The following is a 26,663-nucleotide window of genomic DNA, read 5'->3' as shown; positions in this document are numbered from 1 at the left end:
TTTCTACTAAAAATGCAAAAAAATTAGCCAGGCATGGTGGCACGCGCCTGTAATCCCAGCTACTCAGGAGGCTGAGGCAGGAGAATCGCTTGAACCCGTGAATCGGAGGTTGCAGTGAGCCAAAATCATGTTTTTGCACTCCGGCCTGGGCAACAACAGACCGAGACTCAGTCCCAAAAAAAAAAAAAAAAAAAAAAAAAGCAGAAATAATCTCTCTGGAGTCTTTGAAGGATTTACTAACATTTATTAAGTGCCACCAATATTTCAAAGGGACCAGATTCAGGGCTGGGAGTGGGGGGAGAAAGGGTGGCTCCCCTCCCGACAGCAGGTGACCCTCTCCCTGGGATCAGGGCCCCAAGAGAGGTCTGGAAACGCTCACGCTCAGGGTGCAGAGGTGAACGGCTCCCTGTTCTCACCTCCGGGGCCAGGCACTGCGGGCGAGGAAGTGCTGGGAGTTAAGGAAGCTGGAGGAGGGGAGGTGCCTTGGCCCGGGTGCCAGGGTCGGGGGGATGTGACACTAGGTGAGGACTGGGCAGAAAGTGTGTGTGGAAGGATGTGTGTGTACGTGATGTTGGTGCCATATCTATATGTGACGTTATGCTGTGTGTGAAGTTGTCACTGTGCCTGTGTGTGTGACATCATCACGGTCTGTGTGATGCCATCGCTGCGTCTGTGTGACGTTGTCACGACACGTGACGTCAACACGGCCCGTGACGCCATCCCTGCACCTCCAAGTTCCCCGTGTCTGTGCGCCACGCAGTACATCCATGTGGCGCCATTGCTATATCTGTGCCTGGCGTCTACACGGCTGCGTGACGTCATCACCCCGGGGACGTGTGACGTCATCACCTAGGGGCGTGTGACGCCATCACCCGGGGACCTGTGACGTCATCGCCACGGCCGTGTGCTCTGGGCGTGGGATCATGAGGCGCAGGTGGGGGTGTGAGGGAGTACTAGGGGTTCGCATGCAGGAAGTTGTCTGATGGTGGCCACGGGTGGCGGGCGGCGGCGGGAGGGGGTTGTGGCGGGCGCCGCGAGCATCTCACTGCATCCTCCGCAGACCGCCGAGTCGCGACACCCCTCGGTCCTCAGGCCTGGAGCCTCCTCAGCCACTGGGGCAGGAAGGGGATGGTGACACAATAGTGGGTCAGACAGAGGGAAGGGCAGACCTCGGCCGGGCCCTGGAGGCTCGTCCTCAGCTGGGGCACAACATCCTGGGGACCCCGGCCCTGCCTCCTCCCACCCTGGGCCCCTACTTGTCCCTCAGGACTTGAGAGCTCCTTCAAGTTCAGCCTCCCCATGAGACTCTCACGTGTTGAACCTCCCCAGGATGGTGAGACTGAGGTGTGTTCCTCCCCATTACACAGATGAAGAGACAGGTTCAGAGCGGCCACTTCACTCCAAGCCTCGGCTGCAGCTTGTTTGACTCCAACGTTCTGGGGATATTGAGGATTTACCCCAAAGCTTCTGCTCCTCCAGATCCCTACCCTGGTCCCCAAGGCAAGGCTGCAGTCTCCCTCTTTTGTCTACACAGAAATGACCCTGCTCCTGCTCACACGTCTTCCATGGCTCCCCAGTGGCCTCAGGATAAAGCCCAAGCCTTACACATGGCATTCAGGGCTCCACCCCTCTGCCCCTGCCAGGCCTCCCCATCGGGGACTCCTGTATTACCAAAGTCCCAACAATTCCAAGAGCCATCACACCGCTTCCGCAGCCGTCCCAGGCCCCACCGCCTTTGCCCGAGCTGTCTGGAATGCCCTCCCCCTCCTGGGCCCGGCAGAGGTTCCTGCAAGGGGTCAGGGGTCGGCGCAGAGCCTGTTTCCTGCTGGGGGAGGAGGGGGCTGCGGCCAAGTCCTGCTTCCGCTGGTCCTCTCCCTTCCTTCCCCGGCTCTTCCCTGGGGCCCGAGTGGCCTCACGTTCCTTGGTTGGCTCGGGTCCCTGGCCCTGGCCCCAGACTCCATCCTCAACCAGGGTTCGCCCAGCTCTGGTCCCTGCTGCCAGCCTGCAAGGCTCCAATTTTTCAGAGACGGAGGCACTGAAGCCCCCATGATTGCTTGGACTAGTGCAGTCCCCTGTGCCCTGGTCCCCAGCTCCTGCCCTTGTCCCCGAGTCTGTTCCCCAGCAGTGACCAGAGGAACTTGTGGATGCTTGATCTGGGTCACGCGCGTCCCCTGTCTGCTCAGGTCCTCACAGCAGCGACAGGCAGGGCTTGATCAGCCCCGATCCCTTCCCTGCCCTCACCTTCTCCTCCCCTCAATTACTCTGCTCCAGCCACACCGGCCTCCTCCCTCAAATGCACAAGGCACGGTCCCATCTTGGGGCCTTTGTCCCCGGCTGTGCCCTCTGTCCGGCAAACCCTTCCTGGGATGCCCCCCGTGGCTCCTCCCTCACCTTCTTTGGCTCTCTGCTTCAGTATCACCTCAGTAGCCTGCCCTGTCTCTGATGGAAAATTCCAAGCTTCTTACACGTCCCGCCCCTTTATTGTGTCTTGCCCGTCGCCAAAGGGCCCTCAAGTAACCCATTCGTCTGATTTAGCATCTGTCTTTCCCGCTAGACTGTGAGCCCCGTGAGGGCTGCGGTTTCTGTGCCTTATTCCAGCAGCCAGTACCATGCCTGATTCCCAGTAGCTGCTCAATAAATACGGCTTGAATGGACACACGAATCGTGAGAGTGATACCAGTGAACTTGAACCCTTCACCACAGCTCAGAGCCAGGTCTGGACGCTCATTGCACTCCAGCCTGGGGGGCAAGAGCGAGACTTTGTCTCAAAAAAAAAAAAAAAAAAATGACCAGATATGATGGCTTGTACCTGTAGTCCCAGCTACTCAGGAGGTTGAGGCAGGAGGATTGCTTGGGAACAGAGGTCGAGGCTGCAGTGAGCTATGATCATGCCACTGCACTTCAACCTAGGTGACAGAGGAAGACTCTGCCTCTAAAACGTTTTTTAAAGGGCAAATATTAAGTACATCTTGGTCCAGAAGCTATGTGGCTAAATATGGCAAAATTGCAATGGGAAGGGTTTTTTAAAAAAAGATTTTATCGTTTCTTTTATTATTATTATTTTTTGAGATGGAGTCTTGCTCTACCACCCAGGCTGGAATGCAGTGATATGATCTCAGCTCACTGCAACCTCCACCTCCCAGGTTCAAGCGATTCTCCTGCCTCAGCCTCCCGAGTAGCTGGGACTACAGGCATGCACCACCAGGCACAACTAATTTTTGTATCTTTAGTAGAGACGGGGTTTTGCTAGGAGGGTCTTGATCTCTTGACCTCATGATCCGCCTGTCTCGGCCTCCTAAAGTGCTGGGATTACAGGCGTGAGCCACCGCTCCCAGCCAATTTTTTGTATTTTTAGTAGAGTTGGGGTTTTACCATGTTGACTAAGCTGGTCTCAAACTCCTGATGTCAGGTGATCTGCCCACCTCAGCCTCCCAAAGTGCTGGGATTACAGGCATGAGCCACCACACCAGGCCAAGATATTATTTTTATCTTATTTTATTTTTTGAGACAGATTCTTGGTCTGTTTTCCAGGCTGGAGTGCAGTGGTGTGATCTCGGCTCACTGCAACCTCTGCCTCCTGGGTTCAAACAATTCTCCTACTTCAGCATCTGGATTAGCTGGGATTAGAGGTGCCTGCCACCACCCCTGGCTAATTTTTGTATTTTTAGTAGAGACGGGGTTTAGCCATGTTGGCCAGGCTGGTCTTGAACTTCTGACCTCAGGTAATCTGCCCTCCTCAGGCTCCCAAAGTGCTGGGATTACAGGTGTGAGCCACCGCACCTGGCCGCCTGGTTAATTTTTTAATTTATTTATTTTTATTTTTTTATTTTTTATTTTTTATTTTTTGGTAGAGACTGGGTTTGGCTTTGTTGTCCAGGCTGATCTCAAGCAATCCTCTCACCTCTGCCTCCCAAAGTTCTGAGATTACAGGTGTAAGCCAACATGCCCAGCCATTATTTGTCTTTATATCTTGCTTTTTTTTGTTTGTCTGTTTTGTCTTTTTGAGATGAAGCCTCACTCTGTTGCCCAGGCTGGAGTGAAATGGCACAATCTTGGCTCCCTGCAACCTCCCACTCCCTGATTCAAGCGATTCTCCTGCCTGAGACTCCTGAGTAACCAGGATTATAGGCACAGGCCACCATGCCCAGCTGATTTTTGTATTTTTAGTGCAGATGGGGTTTCACCACTTTGGCCAGGATGGTCTCGATCTCCTGACCTCGTGATCCGCCTGCCTCGGCCTCCCAAAGTGCTGGGATTACAGGCGTGAGCCACCGCGCCCGCCCCTTTATATCATTTTTAAAGAAACTTAACATTGATTTCCAAAGGACACTCAGTGTCTACTTCTTTTTGTTTGTTTGTTTTTGTTTGTGCTCTGCCCCATGTAATCTGCAGGAAGGGACACTCGGTCTCATCAAGTAAACGGAAGCTGGCACCCGTGCTACCAGTAGAAAATGACTTTAAAATTTTCCATAGGCCAGGCGTCGTGCCGCCTGTAATCCCAGCACTTAGGGAGGCTGAGGCGGGTGGTTCACCTGAGGTCAGGAGTTGAAGACCAGACTGGCCAACATGGTGAAACCCCGTCTCTACTAAAAATCCAAAAGTTAGGCTGAGAGGTGGCTCACGCCTGTAATCCCAACACTTTGGGAGGCCGAGGTGGGCCAATCACCTGAGTTTGGGAGTTTGAGACCAGCCTGATCAACATGGTGAAACCCCATCTCTACTAAAAACACAAAATTAGCCGGGTGTGGTGGTGGGTGCCTGTAATCTCAGCTACTCGGGAGGCTGAGGCAGGAGAATCACTTGAACCCGGGAGGCGGAGCCAAGATTGCGCTATTGCACTCCAGCCTGGGCGATAAGAGCAAAACTGTCTCAAAAAAAAAAAAAAAAAAAAAAAAAAGCGGGGGAGCGGGTGCAGTGGCTCACACCTGTAATCCCAGCACTTTGGGAAGCCAAGGTGGGTGGATCATGAGGTCAGGAGATGGAGACCATCCTGGGTAACACGATGAAACCCCATCTCTACTAGAAATACAAAAACTAAACAAAAAAAATTAGCCAGGCATGGTGGCGCGCCCCTGTGGTCCCAGCTACTCAGAAGGCTGAGGCAGGAGAATCCCTTGAACCTGGAAAGCGGAGGTTCCAGTGAGCTGAGATCGCGCCACTGCACTCCAGCCTGGGTGACAGAGTGAGACTCCATCTCAAAAAAAAGAAAACATTCCAGTGACTGGCCCCAAATTGCCCAGTGAACCTAGAGCAAACAGGCCCAGCCCACTTGCCCCAAGCCCCTCTCAGGGGAAGGCCAGTCAAGGCCAGAGCCCAGCAGTGCCAGAGGCCCTTACTGCAACCCGGAAGAGAGGAGCTGGAAGGCCTGGGCCGAAGTACACATTGTTTTCTCAGCAGGTGGACGTCATTTTGGGGTAAACAATGTCAAGAGCTTCCCCGGTTCTCAGCTGCGGCCCCGACAGTCCTGGGCTGGGAGCCCGGCCCTGTCCCTGATTCTCTGCTCTGTGACCTCAGGCTGCTCACTTCCCTGGGGCCTCAGTTTCCTCCTCTGAGAAGTGGGGATAATAATAGAACCTCCTTCCTTGCCATGAGGGCTTTGGGCCAAGATGGAGAGAGGAAAATTGTGTTTGCTTGGAGCAAGGAATCTCCCGCTCACCTTTTTATTTCCCTCCCTGTGGGCTGCTTGGGGCCGAGAACTTTCTCCCAGGCAGAGCCGTCTAGAGCAAAGGGGTTGGGAGACAGCTTGGCAAGGGAGTGAGCTCCCCATCCGAGGGGTATGCAAGAAGATAAAAAAAAGTAAAAAAGAAGAGATGGAGATGGAGGTGGACGTGATGCATCCTGGGGAGTTGGTGGCAAAGCTTTCGAAAATCTACTTGGCCAGAAATCCCATATTAGTCCTCTGAGGCTGGAAGAGACCCAGATTGACAAGAGCCCAGTGGCAAAATGGTCACAGGTACAGTCTTTGGGATCAAAGGGATCTGACTTAAAGTCTTGGTGCCTTCCCGAGCCTCGGGTCCTAAACTGCAAATGGTAGTGCCAGGCCCTGACTCCTCCGTCACTGGCGTAAGGGACCCCAGAGAGAGAACAGCCTGTTCTTGGGGCGGTGGCCTGAGTCACCATCCCTGTGACGCACAGGCCGCCCTCTGAAAAATGGCTGACCCTGGGAGGAGGCGAGGGGGCATGGGCATCCAGCCATGACCTGAGCGTGTGCCAGGAACTCTTGCTGCTGCCTATGAGCCCCAAGCCCCTTGTCTGGCCATTTTTGGACGGGACCTTGCAATTAACAAAGCATTTCCAGGCCCTTTACTTCAGAGACTATCTTTTTTTTTCCAAGACAGAGCCTCACTCTGTCTCCTAGGCTGGTGTGCAGGGGGGCGATCTTGGCTCTCTGTGGCCTTGACCTCCCGGACTCAGGTGATCCTCCCACCTCAGCCTCCCCCGTCACTGGGACGGCAGGTGCGTGACACCACACTTGACTAATTTTTTTTTGTTGAAGTGGGGTCTTGCTATGTTGTCCAGGCTGGTCTTGACCTCATGGGCTCAAGTGATCCACCCATCTCACCCTCCTGAGTAGCTTGGACTACAGGGGCATGCCACCACACCCAGCTAAATTTAAATTTTAGAGAGATGGGTCTTGTTATGTTGCCAATGGCTGGTCTTGAATGCCTGGGATCGAGAGATCCTCTCACCATGCCCTCCCAAAGTGCTGGGATTACAGGTGTGCGCCACTGTGCCTGGCCTGGCCAAAACTCCTTTTTTTGGGGCAGAGGACGGAGTCTCACTTTGTCACCCAGGCTGGAATGCAGTGATGCTATCTCGGTACATGGCAACTTCTGCCTCCCGAGTTCAAGCAATTCTCCTGCCTCAGCCTCCCGAGTAGCTGAGAATACAGGCATGTGCCATCATGCCCAGCTAATTTTTGTATTTTTAGTAGAGACAGGGTTTTGCCATGTTGGCCAGGCTGGTCTCGAACTCTTGACCTCAGATGATCCACCCACTTCAGCCTCCCAAAGTGCTGGGATTACAAGTGTGAGCCACTGTGCCCAGCACCACCGCCCCCCTCCCACCTTTTATTCAGAAACAAGTTTTGCTCTTTTGCCCAGGTTGGAGTACAGTGCTGTGGTCATAGCTCATGCAGCCTCTGCCTCCTGGGTTCAAGTGACCTGCCTCAGCCTCCTGAGTAGCTTGGACTACAGGTGCGCACCACCACACTTGGCTAATTTTTGTGTTTTTTGTACAAAAGGGGTTTTCTATGTTGCCCAGACTGGTCTTGAATGCCTGGGCTCAAGCAATCCTCTTACCTCAGCCTCCCAAAGTGCATGGTGCCTCGCTGAGACTCTCTCTCTCTCTTTTTTTTTTTTGGAGTCAAATTCTTACTCTGTCACTCAGACTGGAGTGCAATGGCACGATCTCAGCTCACTGTAACCTCTACCTCCTGAGTTCAAGCGATTCTCCTGCCTCAGCCTCCTGAGTAGCTGAAATTACAGGTGCCACCACGCCCAGCTAATTTTTGTATTTTTTAAAGTAGAGACAGAGTATCACCCTCTTGGCCAAACAGGTTTTGAATTCTGGACTTCAGGTGATTTGCCTGCCTTGGCCTCCCAAAGTGTTGGAATTACAGGCATGAGCCACTGTGTCTGGCCTCTTTCTTTCTTTCTTTTTTTGAGACAGTCTCACTCTGTCACCAAGGCTAGAGTGCAATGGCGCGATCTTGGCTCACTGCAACCTCTGCCTTCTGGGTTCAAGTGATTCTCCTGCCTCAGCCTCCTGAGTGGCTGGGATTCCAGGCATGAGCCATCGTGCCCAGCTGAGACTCATTTTCTAGGAAGTAAAGGTGAGGAGTCACTCCTGGATGCCACTCCCTCTCTCTCTCCCAGTGCTCATGACCTTCCCTTACCCCAGTCCAGCTTCCAGGCCTTTTGCCGGGGTGTTCCCGCTGCCTGGACCACTGTTCCCTTGAATTCCCAGAGACCAGCTCCTCCTCAGCGAGGCTCTCTCTTGCCTGTTTGAGATCTGATGGCCTGGGTTTATGTCCCAGCTCTGCTGTGCTCCCTGGGGTACAATGCATGCCCTCTCTGTGCCTCACTCTCCTCATCTGGAAATTGGGCAGAATAGTGGTTTGCCCTACTGTCACTGGTAGGTTGTGAAGATTACGTGAACTAATGGTGCAAAGTACTTAGAATTGCGTAGGGCTCACAGTAGGTGCCTAATAATTGTAGGCTCTTTGGTAGTCCCATCTGACATTGTCTCCCCGACTCCCTGACACTCAGGGAGTCTCATGAGGACAGAACTGAATGTGTCTTGGTTACTGCGGCATGCTTCACCCCCAATCATCCAAGACCTAGTATACAGCAGGTGCTCCATTAAGAAGCAAGTGTGAGATCAGCCTCCCTCCACCCCTACTCCTGGTTCTAGCTTTGCCCACAGCCCTAAGACTGAACATTGCAGCCTGCGCAGTGCCTTACCTGGATGGGGCCGCAGAGATGACTCCAGGGGGCCTCTGGGACTCGAGGATCTTCCTCTTAAACTCCTCCAGGGCGGCAGGCTCTGTGGAGCGAGGGAGAGACGAGCTTGACCTACAGCTTCAGCAGCCCCTGTCCCTGGGCTAGGGATGGGCTGGCAGCCCAGGGGAATGGGAGAGCAGGGTTGGGGTGGGGTGCGAGGTGGAGAGGGTCCCCTCCCCCACTTGACTGTCTTTTGTCACTCACCGATAATCCGGGGGTTGGGGGCAGAACCCATGGGCCTTAACCCTGGCGTCACCGGCTGTGACTGTGAAAGAAAGGTGGAGGGAGGTTGGTGGGAGCCAGGCTTCCCAGAGAGCCTTCTGCCTGCTCTTTCTTTCTTCCCTTTTTTTTTTTGAGACGGAGTCTCACTCTGTCGCCCAGGCTGAAGTGCAGTGGCACGATCTCGGCTGACTGCAACCTCCACCACCAGGTTCAAGCGATGCTCCTGCCTAAGCCTCCCGAGTAGCTGGGATTATAGGCACGTGCCACCACGCCCAACTAATTTTTTGTATTTTTAGTAGAGATGGGGTTTCACCATGTTGGCCAGGCCGATCTCGAACTCTTGACCTCGGCTGATCCACATGGCTCAGACTCCCAAAATGCCTGGATGATAGGCGTGAGCCACCGTGCCCGGCTGGCTTCTGCCCTTTCATGCCCTTCAAGACCAGTCTCTAAGGTCCTTCCAGGGCAGGGTAAAAGACCCCATGTAGAAAGACACACATGGTCATTAACATGCAATCACTTGCACCCACCATAAGCCTTCAGATGGCTTGGGGACTCCTGGGGCTGATCACCTCAGCAGTCCTGAGGCCGCATGATGCAGAGCTGGCCTACCCCTGTCTCCATCAGAGACTCAGGGTAAATCCAGTTTCAACCCGTGACCCCATCGGAGTCTACTCACCAGAGTAAAGTACTCATTGGAGCCCCTTCAGATGGAAGCCAGCCTGCCCTGTAGACCAACTGGACCCCGATCCTAAACACTACCCTGGAATATCCCTGAGCCACTCCCCCAAAACCTGAAATCCAAAGCCAATTCTGAACTCATTCACCTAAAATCTGATCCCAACATGAAAAGTCAATTTCCCAGCAGGGCGTGATGGCTCATGTCTGTAATCCCAGCACTTTGGGAGGCCGAGGTGGGCGGATCACGAGGTCAAGACCAGCCTGGCCAACATGGTGAAACCTGTCTCTACCAATAGTACAAAAATTAGTTGGGCATGGTGGCGGTCTGCTGTAGCCCAAGCTACTCGGGAGGCTGAGGCAGGAGAATCACTTGAACCCAGGAGGCAGAGGTTGCAGTGAGCCGAGATCGCACCATTGCACTCCAGCCTGGGCAACCGAGTGACACTCCATCTCAAAAAAAAAAAAAGTCAATCTCCCTTAGACCCAAACCCCAACCGAAACCCAATCCTAATTATAAGTGGGATCTGACCGTATCTTCAGATCTCACTCTGACGCCATCTTCTTGACCCAACTGCTATGAAAAAAATCCATTTCCCCAGCCTCCGCCCTGGGCTCCACCACGTCCGTCTCGAACACTTGCCCAGTGCCATGCTCAACCCCCACTCAATCCCAGACCCCAGCCTCTACCCAGCTCCCACCCTAAACCCATCCTCAGTTCCCATCCCAACCCAAACTTCACCCCAATCCTAAGGCCCTATGGAATATCCTAAGCCCTGATATTAACCCAAAACAGTACTGAGCTGGTCATTAACCCCAAATCCACCTGAACCCAGTTCCACCCTGAGATTGGCATCTACTCCAGATTTGACTCTCAGTCCAGCCCTGATCCTCACTCAACCCCAGTGTCTTCCCCAACCATAACCAGGGTCACTCAACCCTTCAACTCAACTCCAAGCCCACTCAAGCCCACCCACCAGTCCCCCTAAGCCGACTCAGCCTCAGCTCCTCCTAACCTACTGTGAATACCAAGCCCTATGTCAGTGTCGATGAAATCCGAAATTCACCCTTGGCCACAACCTCTAAGCATCTCTAGACCCCCCAGCTACCTCCGACTACCGGAGCCTCAAATCCTGCTTCAGTGCTTCAACTCAGTCCCAAAGCAACTGAGATTCTAGATCATTCTTCACTCAACCCTGCACCCCACAAGCATCCCGGACTCAATTTGCAAGCTCTTCTCACCATCCAAACTCCAAATTCAGCCCCAATTCTAAAATCAATGAAATCCCAAGCGAAATCCTAACCTTAACTCAAATCAACTCTAGACAGAGCAGTGACCAAAAACTCATCTCAGCCCAACTTAAACACGAGTTCAATGTTCACGTCAACGCTTCCTCTAGACATCCTCACCCCAATATCACTCCTAACGCTAAACCAACACCCCTGGTTTCTCAACTCGACTCAAATATAGGATTATTTATTTATTTATTATTATTATTATTTTTAGAGATGGGGTTTCTCCATGTTGGTCAGGTTGGTCTCGAACTCCCAACCTCAGGTGATCTGCCCGCCTTGGCCTCCCAAAGTGTTGGGATTACAGGCGTGAGCCATCACACCCGGCCCAAATACTGGATCTTAACTCTGATCCCAACCCCCATCCTGATCCCAACCTCAGAAGAACCCACCAGCTCCCTACACTCAATCCCAGCTTCAATTCTTTCATTTTTCTTTTTCAGGATTTGAAGCAGATTTTATTTTATTTTAGATGCAGTGGGGATATGTGCAGGTTTACGACATTGGGTAGGTTGCATGATGCAGAGGTTTGGGTTTCTTTTTTTTTTTTTTTTTTTTTGAGACAAAGTCTCGCTGTGTTACCCAGGCTGGAGTACAGTGGTGTGATCTCGGCTCACTGCAACGTCCGCCTCCTGGGTTCAAGCGATTCTCCTGCCTCAGCCTCCCAAGCAGCTTGGATTACAGGCACCCGCCACTATGCCTGGCTAATTTTTGTTTGTTTGTTTGAGACCGAGTCTCACTCTGTAGCCCAGCCTGGAGTGCAGTAGCTCACTTCAGCCTCCACCTTCCAGGTCTGGGTTCAAACAATTCTCCTGCCTCAGCCTCCTGAGTAGCTGGGATTACAGGCATGCACCACCATGCCCAGCTAAGTTTCGTATTTTTAAATAGAGATGGGGTTTCACCACGTGGGCCAGTCTGGTCTTGAATTCCTGACCTCGTGATCCGCCCGCATTGGCCTCCCAAAGTGCTGGGATTACAGGCATGAGCCACGGTGCCTGGCCATAGAGGCTTTCTAATGGTCCCATTGCCCAAGCAGGGAACATAGTTCCCATAATGTAGTTTTTCAACCCTTTCCCTCCTCCCTCCTTTTTCCCTTTTGGAACCCCAGTGTCTGTTGCTTCCATCCTTGTGTGTACCCACTATGGAGCTTCTCCTTATAAGAGACAGCATGCAGTATTTGATTTTCTGTTTCTGCATTATTTCTCTTAGAATAATGCCTCCAGCTTGGTCCATGTTCCTGAAAAGGTCACAATTTCATTTTTTAAATGCCAGCCTCAATTCTTTTCTTTTTCTTTTCTCTCTCTCTCTCTCTCTCTTTTTTTTTTTTTTTTTTTTTTTTTGAGATAAGGTCTTGGTCTTTCACTAAAGCTAGAGTGCAGTGGCGCAATCCTGGCTCACTGCAGCCTCAGCATCCTGGGCTCAAGCAATCCTCTCACCTCTCAGCTTCCCAAGTAGCTGGGAATATAGGCGCTTGCAACCACACCTGGCTAATTTTTATGTTTTTAGTAGAGATGGGGTTTTGCCATGTTGGCCAGGCTGCTTTTGAACTTCTCACCTCACATGATCTGCCCACCTTGGCTTCCCAAAGTGTTGGGATTACAGGCATGAGTCACTGTGCCCGGCACTCTAATTCCAGTTTTTTTTTTTTTTTTTTTTTTTAAAGATGGGGTTTCACCATGATGGCCAGGCTGGTCTTGAACTCCTGACCTCAGGTGATCCACCCACCTCAGCCTCCCAAAGTGCTAGGATTACAGGCATGAGCCACCGCGCCCGGCCTAATTCCAGTCTTAACCCTACACTCCTCTCAATGCCCATCCTCATTCCAAGCTCTATCCTGATCTGAATGCCTGATCCTAGAGAGCCGTAACTCAGCTAACCTAGACCAGGAAGCCATCCTTAAAGCCAGCTTCAACTTCAAGTTCAACACCACCACCGCCCCCTTGGCATCTGGACCCAACTCCATCGCAGCCTCCCTCTGGAGCCCACAAGCCCACCTTGGCCCTGATGCAGGTGTCCAGGGCCGAGTTTCTGACGGCCAGCTCCAGCCGGAGCTGCTCCGCCTCCCTCTTCTTCTCTTCCAGCTCTTTAGCCAGGCCGTCTCGTTCCTTCCGCAATGCCGCCTTCTCCTCCAGTGCCAGCTGGGTCTGCCGGGAGCATTCGGCTTGGAGCTTGGCCTCCCTGGCCTGAGCCTCCTTCTCCAGCTTCTGTTTGGCCTCCTGACTGGCCCGCAGGCCCCGCTCGGCATCCAGCTTCTGGCGTTGGAGGTCCGAGTTCTCGCGGGCCACGTGGTCGATACCGGTCCGGAGGCTGCGGGCCAGCTCCTCCACCTTGGAGGTCATGAGGCTGGGCATGTGGTCACAGGCTCTGCGGATGGAGGCCACTTCCGGGCCCAGGGGATGGTAGATGTTGTAACTCATGCTGTCCAGGTTGCGTGGGATAATGGAGTCCCTCCACAGGTTACGAAGATCCGTCTCGAACTTGTCCTTGTCCAGGGGCAGGCAGAGGGACTGCACCTTTTGCAGCTGCTCCTGGGCCAGCTGGCGCTCCTGGCGCTGCAGCTCCTGCGATTTCGCACACTCGGCCAGCTGTTCCTCCGCCATGCGCTTGCTCAGCAGCATGCCTTCCTTATCCTTCGCGCAAACGGCCTTCTCCTTTTCTATCTCCACCTCCAGCGTCTTCGCCTTCTGACCCAGCATGAGGAGTAAGGCTAAGGAAACAGGATCAGGAGACTCAGGAAGATTGCGGGCTGTCGAGAGCACTGAACGGGGAGTCCACCACCCCAGCCTTAGCACTCACCATCGCAGCTCTTGTTCATTTCCTTGAACTGATCTCTGCATTGCTTCTCACTCAAGATGATGGCGGCCACGTACACCTGATCATTTACGTAGACTACCTGCCCGGGAGGAAGGGGAAGGACGCAGGACAGAGCTTAGCGTCTTGCTCCTGGGGGTCAGACCTAGATCAGACACCCAGGTGGCCAGAGTGAGCTGAGTTCACAAGGGCATGGTTCCTTCTTTATTTTTAGATGGAGACTCGCTCTGTTGCCAGGCTGGAGTGCAATGGGCGATCTTGGCTCACCGCAACCTCTGCCTCCCGGGTTCAAACGATTCTCCTGCCTCAGCTTCCTGAGCAGCTGGGACTACAGGTGCCTGCCAACAGGCCTGGCTAATTTTTGTATTTTTTGTAGAGACGGGGTTTCACCACGTTGGCCAGGATGGTCTCGATCTCCTGACCTCGTGATCCACCCACCTTGGCATCCCAAAGTGCTGCGATTACAGGCGCCTGGCCAAGGGCATGGTCCCTTTATGAGGGGATGTTGGAAGCCAGGTGTGGTGGCTCACCCCTGTAGTTCCAATTACTTGGGAAGCTGAGATGGGAGGATCACTGAAGCCCAGGAGTTGGAGAACAGCCTGGGCAATGTAACGAGACCCCATCTCAATGAAACAAACAAACAAACATAAATAAATAAAATAAAAATGTATCGGATGCTTGTCTGATCTTCAAAGGTTTTTACAGTTGCTACTATCTAGAAATAAAAAGGCACAGAGTATAAATATATGCTACAACACAGATTAACTTTTAAAATATTACATCTACATTTACGGTCAACTAAAGTTTTTCTTTTCTGAGACAGAGTTTTGCTGTTGATGCTGTCACCCACTGCAACCTCTGCCTCCTGGTTCCAGTGATTCTCCTGTCTCAGCCTATCGAGTAGCTGGGATTACAGGTGCTCGCCACCGCAACTGGTTAATTTTTTTGGTAATTTTGGTAGAGATGGGATTTTACCATGTTGGCAAGGCTGGTCTTGAACCCCTGACCTCAGGTGATCTGCTCACCTTGGCCTCCCCAAAGTGCTGGGATTACAGGCTTGAGCCACTGAGTTTGGCCAAAAAATTTTAAAAAATTGAGATGGGTGGGCCAGTCATGGTGGCTCAGGCATGTGCAACCATTCCTAGCTGGAGAATCGTTTTTTACAAAACGACAACAACAAAATAATAATAATAAAGGGCAAAGGATCTGAATACACTTTTCTCAGAAGAAGATATGCAAATGAGCCAGGTTTGGTGGCTCACGCCTGTAATCCCAGCAGTTTGGTAGGCCAAGGCGGGTGGATGTCCTGAGGTCAAAAGTTCGAGACCAGCCTGGCTAATGTGGCAACCCCTCGTCGCTACTAAAAATACAAAAATTAGCCAGGTGTGGTGGTGTGCACCTGTAGTCCCAGCTGCTCTGGAAGCTGAGGCAGGAGAATCGCTTGAACCCAGAAGGCAGAGGTTGCAGTGAGCTGAGATCACGCCATTGTACTCCAGCCTGGGCAACAAGAACGAAGCTCCATCTCAAAAAATAAAAAATAAAAAAAGAAGATATGCAAATGGCCAAGAAACATATCAAAATCTCAAAAGTTATTCAAAATCATTTGGCCATTACGGAAATGCAAATCAAAACCGCAGTGAGATACCACTTCACACCCACTAGGGTGGCTATTTTAAGAACCCATAAAACCCCAAAATGAACAGTAACAGGTGTTGATGAGGATGTGGGGAAATCAGAATTCTCAGACAGTGCTAGTGAGCATATACAATGTGGCCGCTGCTTTGGGAAACAGTCTGGCAGTTCCTCAAACTGTTAAACATAATTACCATATGACCCAGCAATTCCACTTCTCAGCATATATCCAGAACAATAACATGTATCCTCATATCAACTTGCCAGGGATGTGCCGAGCAGCTCAATTCAAGTAGCCAAAGGTGGAAACAACCTAAATGCCTGTCAGCAGATGAGTGGACACACAAAATGTGTTCCTTCCACATGTGGAATATGATTCAGCCATAAAAAGGAAGGAAGCACTGATCCACTCTGCAGTGTGGGTGAACCCCAAAAACACGATGCCCAAGTGAGAGAAGCCAGACACAGAAGGCCACATAGTGTGAGATTCCCTTGACATGAAACACTCAGAACAGGCAAATCCATAGAGACAAGAAGCAGATTAGTGACTGCCAGGGGTTGAGACAGAGTTTCGCTCTTGTTACCCAGGCTGGAGTGCAATGGCGTGATCTCGGCTCACCGCAACCTCCGCCTCCTGGGATCAGGCAATTCTCCTGCCTCAGCCTCCTGAGTAGCTGGGATTACAGGCATGCACCACCATGCCCAGCTAATTTTTTGTATTTTTAGTAGAGATGGGGTTTCACCATGGTGACCAGGATGGTCTTGATCTCTTGACCTCGTGATCCACCCGCCTCGGCCTCCCAAAGTGCTGGGATTACAGGCGTGAGCCACCGCGCCCGGCTGGGGGTTTTCTCTTTCTTTCTTTCTTTCTCTCTCTCTCTCATTCGTTTTCTTTTGTTTTCTTTTCTTTTCTTTTTTTTAAAGATGGGGTTTCACCATGTTGGTCAGGGTGGTTCGTTTTCTTTTTGAGACAGAGTCTCACTCTGTTGCCCAGGCTGAAATGCAGTGGTGAGATCTCGGCTCACTGCAGCCTCTACCTCCTGGGTTCAAGTGATTCTCCTGTCTCAGCCTCTCGAGTACCTGGGATTACAGGCACGTGCCACCACGCCTGGCTAATTATTGTATATTTAGTAGTGATGGGGTTTCACCATGTTGGCCAGGCTGATCTCAAACACCTGACCTCGTGATCTGTCCACCTTGGCCTCCCAAAGTGCTGGGGTTACAGGCATGAGCCACCGAGCCCAGCCTAAGGGAGTAGGGTTTTCCTTTGGGAAGGCGAAAATGTTTTAAAATGGACTGTGGTGATGAATGTACAACTCTGTGAATGTATAAAAAAATCATCAAATTTTACACTTTAGGTGGATTGTATACTATGTAAATTACATCTCAATAAAGCTGTTTTAAAAAGTTATTTATTATTTTTGTATTTGAGATGGAGTCTCGCTCTGTTGCCCAGGTTGGAGTACAGTGGCGTGGTCAGCACGGTCAGGCTGAGGCAGGAGGATCACTTGAACCCAGGAGGCGGAGGTTGCAGTGAGTCCAGAGGTTGTAATCCCAGCACTTTGGGAGGCCGAGGTGGGCAGATCACTTGAGGTCAGGAGTTCGAGACCAGCCTGGCCAACATGGTGAAACCCCATCTCTACTAAAAATACCAAAGTTAGCCGGGCATGGTGGTGTGTGCCTATAGTCGCAGCTACTCAGGAGGCTGAGGCAGAAGAATCGCTTGAGCCTGGGAGGCAGCGATTGCAGTGAGCCGAGATCGCACCACTGCACTCCAGCCTGGGCAACAGAGGGAGATCCTGTCTTAAACACTGCAAAACATAACAAAATAAACTTCTCACTACTTCCTGGGATTTGACAATGAGTTGATATTTCTAAATTCAACACCCAGCATACAGCAAATATGAACTGTTTATACATGCTAGAACTGAATAGGAACAAAACATTCTGAGCTTTTATCCAGTCCATCTTTTTTTTTGTTCCTGTTTTTTTCCAGACAGGGTCTCACTCAGTTGCCCGGGCTGGAGTGCAGTGGCAACATCTTGGTTCACTGCAGCCTTGACCTCCCAGGCTCATGTGATCTTCCCACTTCAGCCTCGAGTAGCTGGGACTACTGGCACATGCCATCATGCCTGGCTAATTTTGGTATTTATTTGCTTTTATTTATTTATTAATTTTAGATAGAGTCTCGCTCTGTCGCTCAGGCTGGAGTGCAGTGGCAGGATCTTGGCTCACTGCAACCTCTGTCTTCCAGGTTCAAGTGATTCTCCTGCCTTAGCCTCCCGGGTAGCACACACCACCACGCCCAGCTAATCTTTGTATTTTTAGTAGAGACAGCGTTTCACCATGTTGGCCAGGATGGTCTCCATCTCCTGACCCTGTGATCTGTCCACCTCGGCCTCCCAAACTGCTAGGATTACAGGCGTGAGCCACCATGCCCGGCCTCTGCAAAGGGTTTAAAATTTCTCCTGGCCTGGTGGCGGTGGCTCACTCCTGTGATCCCAGCACTTTGGCAGGCCAAGGCAGGCAAATCACTCGAGGGCAGGAGTTCAAGACCAGCCTGGTCAACATGATGAAACCCCATCTCTACTAAAAATACAAAAATTAGCTGTATGTGGTGGCACGCATCTGTAGTCCCAGATACTCAGGAGGCTGAGGCAGAAGAATCGCTTGGAGCTGGGAAGCAGAGGTTGCAGTGAGCTGAGATTGCGCCACTGCACTTCAGCCTGGGCAACAGAGCAAGACTCTGTCTCAAAAAAAAAAAATGTTGCTGGCTGGGAATGGTGGCTCGTGCCTTTAATCTTAGCATACGAGGGTGAAGCTAAGAGTTCAAGACTAGCCTGGGCAACACAGTGAGATTCTGTCTCTTAAAAAAAAAAAAAAGTTAGCCAGGGCCCAGAGTGGGACATGGTGGCTCATGCTGTAATCCAAGCACTTTGGGAGGCTGAGGCAGATGGATCACCTGAGGTCAGGAGTTTGAGACCAGCCTGGCCAACATGGTGAAACCCCATCTCTACCAAAAATACAAAAATTAGGTGTTGTGATGGCACACACCTGTAATCCCAGCTACTTGGGAGGCTGAGGCAGGAGAATCACTTGCACCTGGGAGTTGGAGGTTGCAATGAGCCGAGATTACGCCACTGCACTCCAGCCTGGGCGACAGAGTGAGACTCCATCTCAAAGAAAAAAGAATTCTCCAGGTATGGTGATACCTACCCTATAATCTCAGCACTTTGGGAGGTCCAGGTGGGAGGAATGCTTGAGCCCAGGAAGTCAAGGCTGCAGTGAGCTCTGCTCACATGATTATGCTGCAGCCTAGGTAACAGAGTGAGACACTGTCTCCAAAAAAAAGGGAAGGAAAAAAAATTAGCTGAACGCAATGCCCCACACCTGTAATCCCGGCACTTTGGGAGGCTGAGGGGAGAGGATTGCTTCAGCCCGGGAGTTTGAGACCAGCCTGGGCAACATAGTGAGACCCCCCCCCCATCTCTGCAAAATATAAAAATTTTAGCTGGGCATGGTGGCGCATGCCTGTATGCAGTCCCAGCTGCTCAGGAGGCTGAGGCAGGAGGATTGCTTGAGCCCAGGAGATGGAGGCTGCAGTGGAGCTATGATCGCAATTGTACTCCATCCAGCCCAGGAGACAGAGGGAGACCCTGTCTCTTAAAAAAAAAAAAAAAAAATCTATTGGCTGGGCACTGGTGCACGTCTGTAATCCCAACACTTTGGGAGGCTGAGGCAGGTAGATCACTTCAGGTCAGGAGTTTGAGACCAGCCTGGCCAACATGGCAAAACCCCATCTCCACTAAAAATACATAAATTAGCTGGTCATGGTGGCACGTGCCTGTAATCCCAGCTACTCGGGAGGCTGAGGCAGCAGAATCACTCGAACTTGACAGGCGGAGGCTGCAGTGAGCCGAGATTGTACCACTGTACTCCAGCCTGAGCGACAGAACAAAACCATGTCTCAAAAGAAAAGAGAGTATTGGTCCTGTGATGGTCCCCGTCTCCTGGATGAGGAAACTCGGGCTCAGAGAGGTGAGGTGGCTTGCCCAGGGTCCCTAGGGTGAGTGTCCTGCCCGCAGCCTTACCCGGTCGGCCTGGCACTGGCGGAAGCTGGCGTTGATGCGGTCCAGGTCTCGGCGGGCGTTCAGCAACATCTGCATGATGGCATCCTTGGCGCGGGTGGTGAGGTTGAGCTCCTTGGTCAGGTTGGTGTGGGAGGCCGAGAGCCCCACGACCTGGCTGTACAGGCCTTCAGCTCGGCGCTCGGTGGCTTGCAGGTTGGACTCGGTGGCCACATGCACATTACCGTAGACCATGAAGAGCACGAGCCCCAGGATGATGAGGAATTGGATGAGGGACAGGAAGAGGAAGAAGTAGCGCAGGTAGTACCAGCAGCCGCGAGAGCTGCTGCCCGCCCGAGCGTAGGATGCTCCGTGTTCCATCGCCAGACCCATGTGCTCCCGTTGCCAGCTGGTGCACCGTCCCCGCTCGCCACCCGGCCTGCTCTGGCCCCCGCCTCGCAGAGGGGAGTTCTTATATTACTCCGCTTAATACTTCCTCTGCCTGGCTCCTTCCTGGCCCGGAGGAAACGGGGGCTGCGGGTTATCGCAACACTCCCACCCTGGCTGTGAGAGCTCGGGGGAGGGGCTGGGGGCCCGGAGCCAGGGCAGGGCATGGCTGGACACCTCTGACTAATGCTGGGTGGGGCGCTGGCTGGCTGCTCAGGCTTTCTCGGCCTTTTGGAGCCTCGCTTTTGCCTTTACTTGGTGGCGGGTGCTGTTCTCAGTACCTGCTGCGATTAGGTCACTGAGTCATGCCAGGCCTGTTACTGTCTCTCTTGTGTGGTGGGGGAAACTGAGGCACAGGGAAAAGAAGGGGCTGCCTCGGGGTCTCACGGAGCTTCACTTACCTCGAGACAGGCTGGCTACAGACGTGGACCCACTTCCCTGGGACGGTGCTTTCAATTAAATACCACAAAATGTGGGAAAGGCACCGGGCGAGGTGGCTTGACCCTGTAATCCCAGCACTTTGGGAGACCAAGGTGGACAGATCACCTGAGGTCAGGAGTGTGAGGCCAACCCGGCCAACATAGTGAAACCCCCATCTCTATTAAAAATACAAAAATTAGCTGCGTGTGGTGGCGCACGCCTGTAATTCCAGCCACTTGAGAGGCTGAGGCAGGAGAATCGCTTGAACTCGGGAGGTGGAGGTTGCAGTGAGCCTAGATTGTTCCACTGCACTGCGGCCTGGGTAACAGAGCGAGACGCTGTTTTTTTTTGTTTTTGTTTGTTTGTTTGTTTGTTTGTTTTTAAAAAGGTGTGAAATGCTTAGCTAGCCCAGGGAGGGACAAACAGTAGGTGATCAGTAATTGCACAGGAGGGCGTCACAGAGGGCTGAGTCATGGATGGTGGTGGCGCTGGCTCCCCAAGCTCTGTCATTGCTCCCCGATGCCCTGTTCACTTAGGTGCTCAATAAATGCTCCAGGAAACTGCGGCACAAGAAATAATGAGCTTGGAGCTGGGAAGAGCTGGCTCCGCTCTGCATGAGCTCGGGCAAGAGGCCTCACATGTCTGTGCCTCAGTGTACCCCTGTGTGAGACGAGGCATGCCCGGTGCTTGGTCACTCTGCAGCTGTTGTTATGATTAGGGTCATTTCTTGCTGGAGGCACTGCTGGGGGCTCCACGAGATGGTGACTGACAAGCGGTGGATAGATGGGGCTCAGCTTCCTGCCCCGGATGCTCAAAACCCCATGGGCGGCCGGGCACGGTGGCTCACACCTGGAATCCCAGGACTTTGGGAGGTCTACGTGGGTGGTTCACCTGAGGTCGGGAGTTCGAGACCATCATGGCCAACATGCCAAAACTGTCTCTGCTAAAAATACGAAAATTAGACAGATGTGATGGCGGGCACCTGTAATCCTAGCTACTCAGGAGGCTGAGGCAGGGAATCACTTGAACCCGGGAGGCAGAGGTTGCAGTGAGCCGAGATCTCCACTGCACTCTAGCCTGGAGACAGAGTAAGACTCCGTTTCAAAACCAAAACAAAAACAAAGAAACCATGGGGGTCACTGTGGGTCACCTCCCTGGTGGGCCTGGAGGGGATTTGGGGACCAGGAAGCAAAGGATTCTGTGTGTCCTGCCCATCTCCCAGAATCAGGAGCTCCAGGGAAACCCTCCCTGCAGTCTCTGCTATGTTTGTTTCATGCTGGTTGATGCCAGGTCCCCCAAGAGGCGTCAGCCCTAAGCCCAGCCACAAGCAACTCCCTGTCTTGGGAGACAGACTGGGACAGACACCCCTTGCTCCATGGAGTCAGGGTGGGCTGGAGGGACAGCAGCCGGGAGCTGGAAAGGAGGCTGGATCCCAGAAAGGTGACAATCTGCAATCGCTGTCCTCTGTCCGGCAGTGTGAAGGCTGGGGTGCGGGGACCTGTCCCCGCGTGAGCCAGGGTAACGAAGTGGGAGGGATGGTGTACAGAGCGGAGGGGTCCTCCAGGGTGGTGCGCAGTGAGGGGAGCGTCGAGTCAGGAAGAAGGAAGTTCCCAGGGGTTGGCAGGAAACCCACATCTGACTTTTGACCTTTGCAGCTACCGGGTGGTTCCTGGACCCTTCCCAGCCAGCGGCTGCGAGTCGAGTCGGGGAAGGAGGGCTGGGGGCTGCCACGGGTGCCCAACCAGCCATTTCTCCAGGTTGGCCAGACGCACCCAGAGCCCCCCAGAGCAGGGCAGGAGGAGGGCATCTTCTGCAATGGGGGCAATGTAGTGTGAGGGAACCCAGCGTTACAATTTAGACTTCTGGAGTTGAGTTCTGACTGTGTCACCTACCACTTGGAGAAGTGACTTTCCCTCCCTGGGCCTCAGCTGTCTGCTGTCTGAAGTGGAGATAGCTGGGCACAGTGACTCACACCTGTAGTCCCAGCAATTAGGGAGGCAGAGGTGGGAGAATCGCTTGAATTCACAAGTTCGAGACAAGCCTGGGCAACATAGTGAGACCCTGTTCTAAAAAAAGCCGCCCCCCAAAACCAAAACCAAAACAAAAAGCAAGTGAAGACAGCATAGCCAGTTTTGAAGTACTTGACACCATGCCTGGAACATTCTCCGTCTTAATAAACGATGGCTTTTTTTGATTTGTTTGTTTTTTGTTTAGATGGAGTCTTGCCCTGTCGCCCAGGCTGGAGTGCAGTGGTGCGATCTTGGCTCACTGTAACCTCCGCCTCCCAGGTTCAAGAAATTCTCCTGCCTCAGCCTCCCCAGTAGCTGAGATTACAGGTGTGTGCCACCACCACCCGGCTAAGTTTTGTATTTGTAGTAGAGACGGTTTTCACCATGTTGGTCAGGCTGGTCATGAACTGCTGACCTCAGGTGATCCACCTGACGTGGCTTCCCAAAGTTCTGAGATTATGGGCATGGACCACCATGTCTGGTGATGATGGCATTTTTTAAGATGTGAGGGCTGCATCGTGCTTGGCCTCTGATGCCACGCTGAGGAACTGAGACACAGGGGAGGGGCAGTATCTTCAGCTAATGGTTCCTCAGGCCTGCAAGAGCACTGGGGAAAGGAGGGCATGATGGGATGAAGTGTGGGTGACCAGGGTCCAGTGGAGGAGCTGAGGCTGGGTGCAGTGTCTGGGCCAATGCCAGGAGGTTTGGGTATTGGTGTGCACTTAAGGACTTGGCTGTTCTCCGTTGTATTTCGAAGATGTTGCATCTTTGTAGGTATGAATGTGATATCAGTTGACAAGGAAAAATAAAGGCAATCTCAAACTCCCAGAAAACCAAAAAGCCTCCCCGGACCTGATGGTACTGATGTGCCACAATTTTGAGCAGTTGTCACTGTGTGAGAAGCAGAGTTTTAAATATACATACTAATGTCATTTGTATCAAGCTCAAAAACAATATTTGATGTCCTTTCCTAATTTGATCTCACAGTTTTAATTTGTAATGTTTGTTTTGAATTTGTTTTTATTAGCTGATTTAACTTTGTAACTTATGTTTTTGTTTGTTTGTTGTTTTGTTTTGTTTTAAGACAGAGTTTTGCTCTTGTCGCCCAGGCTGGAGTGCAATGGCTCGATCTCAGCTCACTGCAACCTCTTCTTCCCAGGTTCAAGTGATTCTCCTGCTTCAGCTTCTCTAGTAGCTGGATTACAGGTGCACACCACCATGCCCAGCTAATTTTTTTGTTTTCTATTGTTTAGTAGAGACAGGGCTTTGCCATGTTGGCCAGGGTGGTCTTGAACTTCTGACCTCCGGTGATCCGCCCACCTTGTCCTCACAAAGTGCTGGGATTAGAGGTGTGAACCACCGAACCCAGCCTGATTTTTTTTTTTTTAAACAAAAGAGGTAAAGATAGGCCTTCCTCTTTTTGCTCAATATTATGTGTTTGAGATTCATTGACTCCTTTTGCCGGCTGTTTAGCTTTTCACCAGATACATTACCATGAAATTACAAATGGGCACTTAAATGGTTTCTAAGTTATTTGTTTCAATAAATGAAAGAAGATTGAAAATCAAATTTCCTGGCTGGGTCCGGTGGCTCACATCTGTAATTCAAAGCGCTTTGGGAAGCCAAGGCAGGCAGATCGCTTGAGTCCAGGAGTTCGAGACCAGCCAGGCCAACATGTTGAAACCCTGCCTCTATAAAAAATACAAAAATTAGCCAAGCATGGTGGTGTGTGCTTGCAGGTGACTATTTGGAAGGCTGAGGTGGGAGAAAAGCTTGGGCCCGGGAGGCAGTGGTTGCAATGAGCCGAGATCGCACCACTGCTCTCCAGCCTGGGGCTTGGGTGACAGAGTGAGACCCAGTCTCAAAAAAAAAAAAAAAAAAAAAAAAAAAATCAAACTTCCAGAAATGAAATTACTGGGTCTCAGCCAGGTGTGATGGCTCACACCTGTAATCCCAGCACTTTGGGAGGCCAAGGCAGGTAGATCACGAGGTCAGAAGTTCAAGACTAGCCTGGCCAAGATTGTGAAACCCCGAATCTACTAAAAATACAAAAATTAGCCAGGCACAGTGGCAGGCACCTGTAATCCCAGCTTCTTGGGAGGCTGAGGCAGGAGAATTGCTTGAACCTGGGCAGCAGAGGTTGCATGAGCCGAGATTGCGCCGCTGCACTCCAGCCTGGGTGACAGAGTGAGACCCCGTCTCACAAAAAAAAAAAAAAAAAAAAAAAAAAAAAAAAGAAAGAAAGAAAAGAAATTAGTGGGTCTTTTACATTTTGATGGTTGTCACCAGTTTATCCTTCAAAGAGGTTGCTTTCATTGACTTCTTTGCCTGTAATGTCTAAAATCTCGAAACAGGGACTTTATGAAAATGTTCTGTCTGTTTTTGGCCAGAAGAATCCGTGGGGAGATCGCGAGTCCCTGGTTGAGAATCCGCATGAGCTCAGATGCATCAGCCCTGATGTGAGCATTGGTTTTTTCCTGAAAACAATTTGTCATGTTTACAGGAAATTTGGCACATGAATCCCTTCAAATTCCCTTGGAGGGGCATCAGAAAGTCAGGCTTGCATTTTAAAGCCTTTTGTTTTTCTAGACTGAAGACAATTGACTTGGTTACATTTGTTTGTTCGAGTGGAGAAGGGAAGACTGTTATGAGGAAGTCAACTCTGTGTCACTCCCTGAAAACTGACACATGGAGACATGAGGTTTAAAAAAAAAAAATCACTCAGGACTTCAGAAAGGTCCCTGAGGGAGTGATATTTCTGGTGAAGAAAGATTTCAGTGAAGTCCAGAAAACCCTCCACTATTTCGTTGTTTTGAGGCGGAGTCTCACTTTGTGACCCAGGCTGGAGTGCAGCAGCGCCATTTCAGCCCACTGCATCCTCCACCTCCCAGGTGGCAACAATTCTGGCTCAGCCTCCTGCGGAGCTGGGACTCCAAGTATGCACTACCACCCCGCCTAATTTTTCTGTTTTGTTTTATATGGAGTCTTACTCTGTCACCCAGGCTGGAGTGCAGTGCCACAATCTTGGCTCGCTGCAACCTCTTCATCCCGGGTTCAAACGATTCTCCTGCCTCAGCCTCCTGAGTAGCTGGGATGACAGGCACGTGCCACCACGCTCGGCCAATATTTGTATTTTTAGTAGAGACGGGGTTTCACCGGGTTGGTCAGGCTAGTCTCGAACTCTTCACCTCGTGATCTGCCCGCCTCAGCCTCCCAAAGTGCTGGGATTACAGGCACCAGCCACTGTGCCCAGCCAGCCCTCCACTTTTATGTCCACGTGTTTGGTTTTTGGTTAACTGAAGTAAAGTTAAGTTTTGTGCTTTTGGAGGTGACGGAGGCAGCAAAGAGTCTCTCTGTGGGGTGGCGGAAGCCTGTGCTCTCTGGGACTCTGTGTTCCCTGCTGAAAACCAGAAACCAACTTCCTTGCCTGTGATTTGGGGGCTGGAAAGTCAGGTTGCAGCTGGCCCACGTCCCCTCCTGCCATGATACTCTGGGCTTTCCATTTTTGTCCTCTACCCCTGTACTCCAACTATGGGAGGGGAGCTCCAGCGTGGCCACGTATAGGGGTTACCCATGATGGTGCCCTGGAGACAGGAGTAGACAGACGGAGATAACCAGAGACAGAAAGACACTTTGAGAGATGACCAGCAGAGGCCAGGTGCGGTGGCTCACGCCTGTAATCCCAGCACTTTGGGAGGCCGAGGCGGGTGGATCACGAGGTCAAGAGATCGAGACCATCCTGGTCAACATGGTGAAACCCCGTCTCTACTAAAAATACAAAAAATTAGCTGGGCATGGTGGCATGTGCCTGTAATCCCAGCTACTCAGGAGGCTGAGGCAGGAGAATTGCCTGAACCCAGGAGGCGGAGGTTGCGGTGAGCCGAGATCGCGCCATTGCACCCCAGCCTGGGTAACAAGAGCGAAACTCCGTCTCAAAACAAAACAAAACAAAACAAAACAAACCCAAAATTAACTGGGCGTGGTGGCACACACCTGTAATCCCAGCTATTCGGGAGGCTGAGGCAGAAGAATCACTTGAACTCGGGAGGTGGAGGTTGCAGTGAGCTGAGATTGCATCATTGCACTCCAGCCTGGGCAAAAAGAATGAAACTCCGTCCCCCACCAAAAAAAGAGCGGTAGAGAGATGACCAACAGAGTCCAAGAGGGATCTTTAGAGGGGTGGAGGCAGGGAGACAGGACAAAGACAGCTCAGGGGCTGGCTCTATGCCGGGAGGCAGGTCTCACTGAGAAGTGCTGTTGGCCTCCCTGGGCATCTGGGGAGGCTCAGTGCAGCCCAAGGACGGGGCCTATCTGCCTCTCTCCTTGTCACCAGGAATATTCACCAACTCTCTGCCTTATGACTTCCTGGGAGCTCAAAACCTCCAGCCTCAAATTCCGTCTTCCCAACAGTCTTTGACACCACTTCTGCCTGTGCCCCTCTCACTCACACATCTGCGGTGGCTCCCTGTCACCTCCATCCTCAGAATTGATTTTTTTTTTTTTTTTTTTAGATGGAATCAGCTGGGCGAGGTGGCTCACGCCTGTAATCCCAGCACTTTGGGAGGCTGAGGTGGGCGGAT

General features: G+C 51.8%; 1 protein-coding gene across 1 annotated transcript; it reads right to left on the bottom strand.

Moving 5' to 3' along the window:
* Positions 1-223: 223 nt before the first annotated feature.
* PLVAP (plasmalemma vesicle associated protein) lies at positions 224-19,678 on the bottom strand. Its single transcript, XM_003942266.4, has 6 exons — positions 19,232-19,678; positions 13,494-13,590; positions 12,692-13,404; positions 8,709-8,769; positions 8,466-8,547; positions 224-1,112 (listed from the first exon to the last, which is right to left on the bottom strand). The coding sequence occupies exons 1-6, from the start codon at positions 19,598-19,600 to the stop codon at positions 1,106-1,108; spliced, it is 1,329 nt and encodes a 442-aa protein (XP_003942315.1). The 5' UTR covers positions 19,601-19,678; the 3' UTR covers positions 224-1,105.
* Positions 19,679-26,663: the final 6,985 nt, after the last annotated feature.

Source organism: Saimiri boliviensis, chromosome 14 (assembly GCF_048565385.1).
Source record: "Saimiri boliviensis isolate mSaiBol1 chromosome 14, mSaiBol1.pri, whole genome shotgun sequence".
NCBI classification, from domain to species: domain Eukaryota; kingdom Metazoa; phylum Chordata; class Mammalia; order Primates; family Cebidae; genus Saimiri; species Saimiri boliviensis.
Note: the sequence above shows the minus strand (reverse complement) of the source record. Positions and strands in the feature narration are given on the sequence as shown.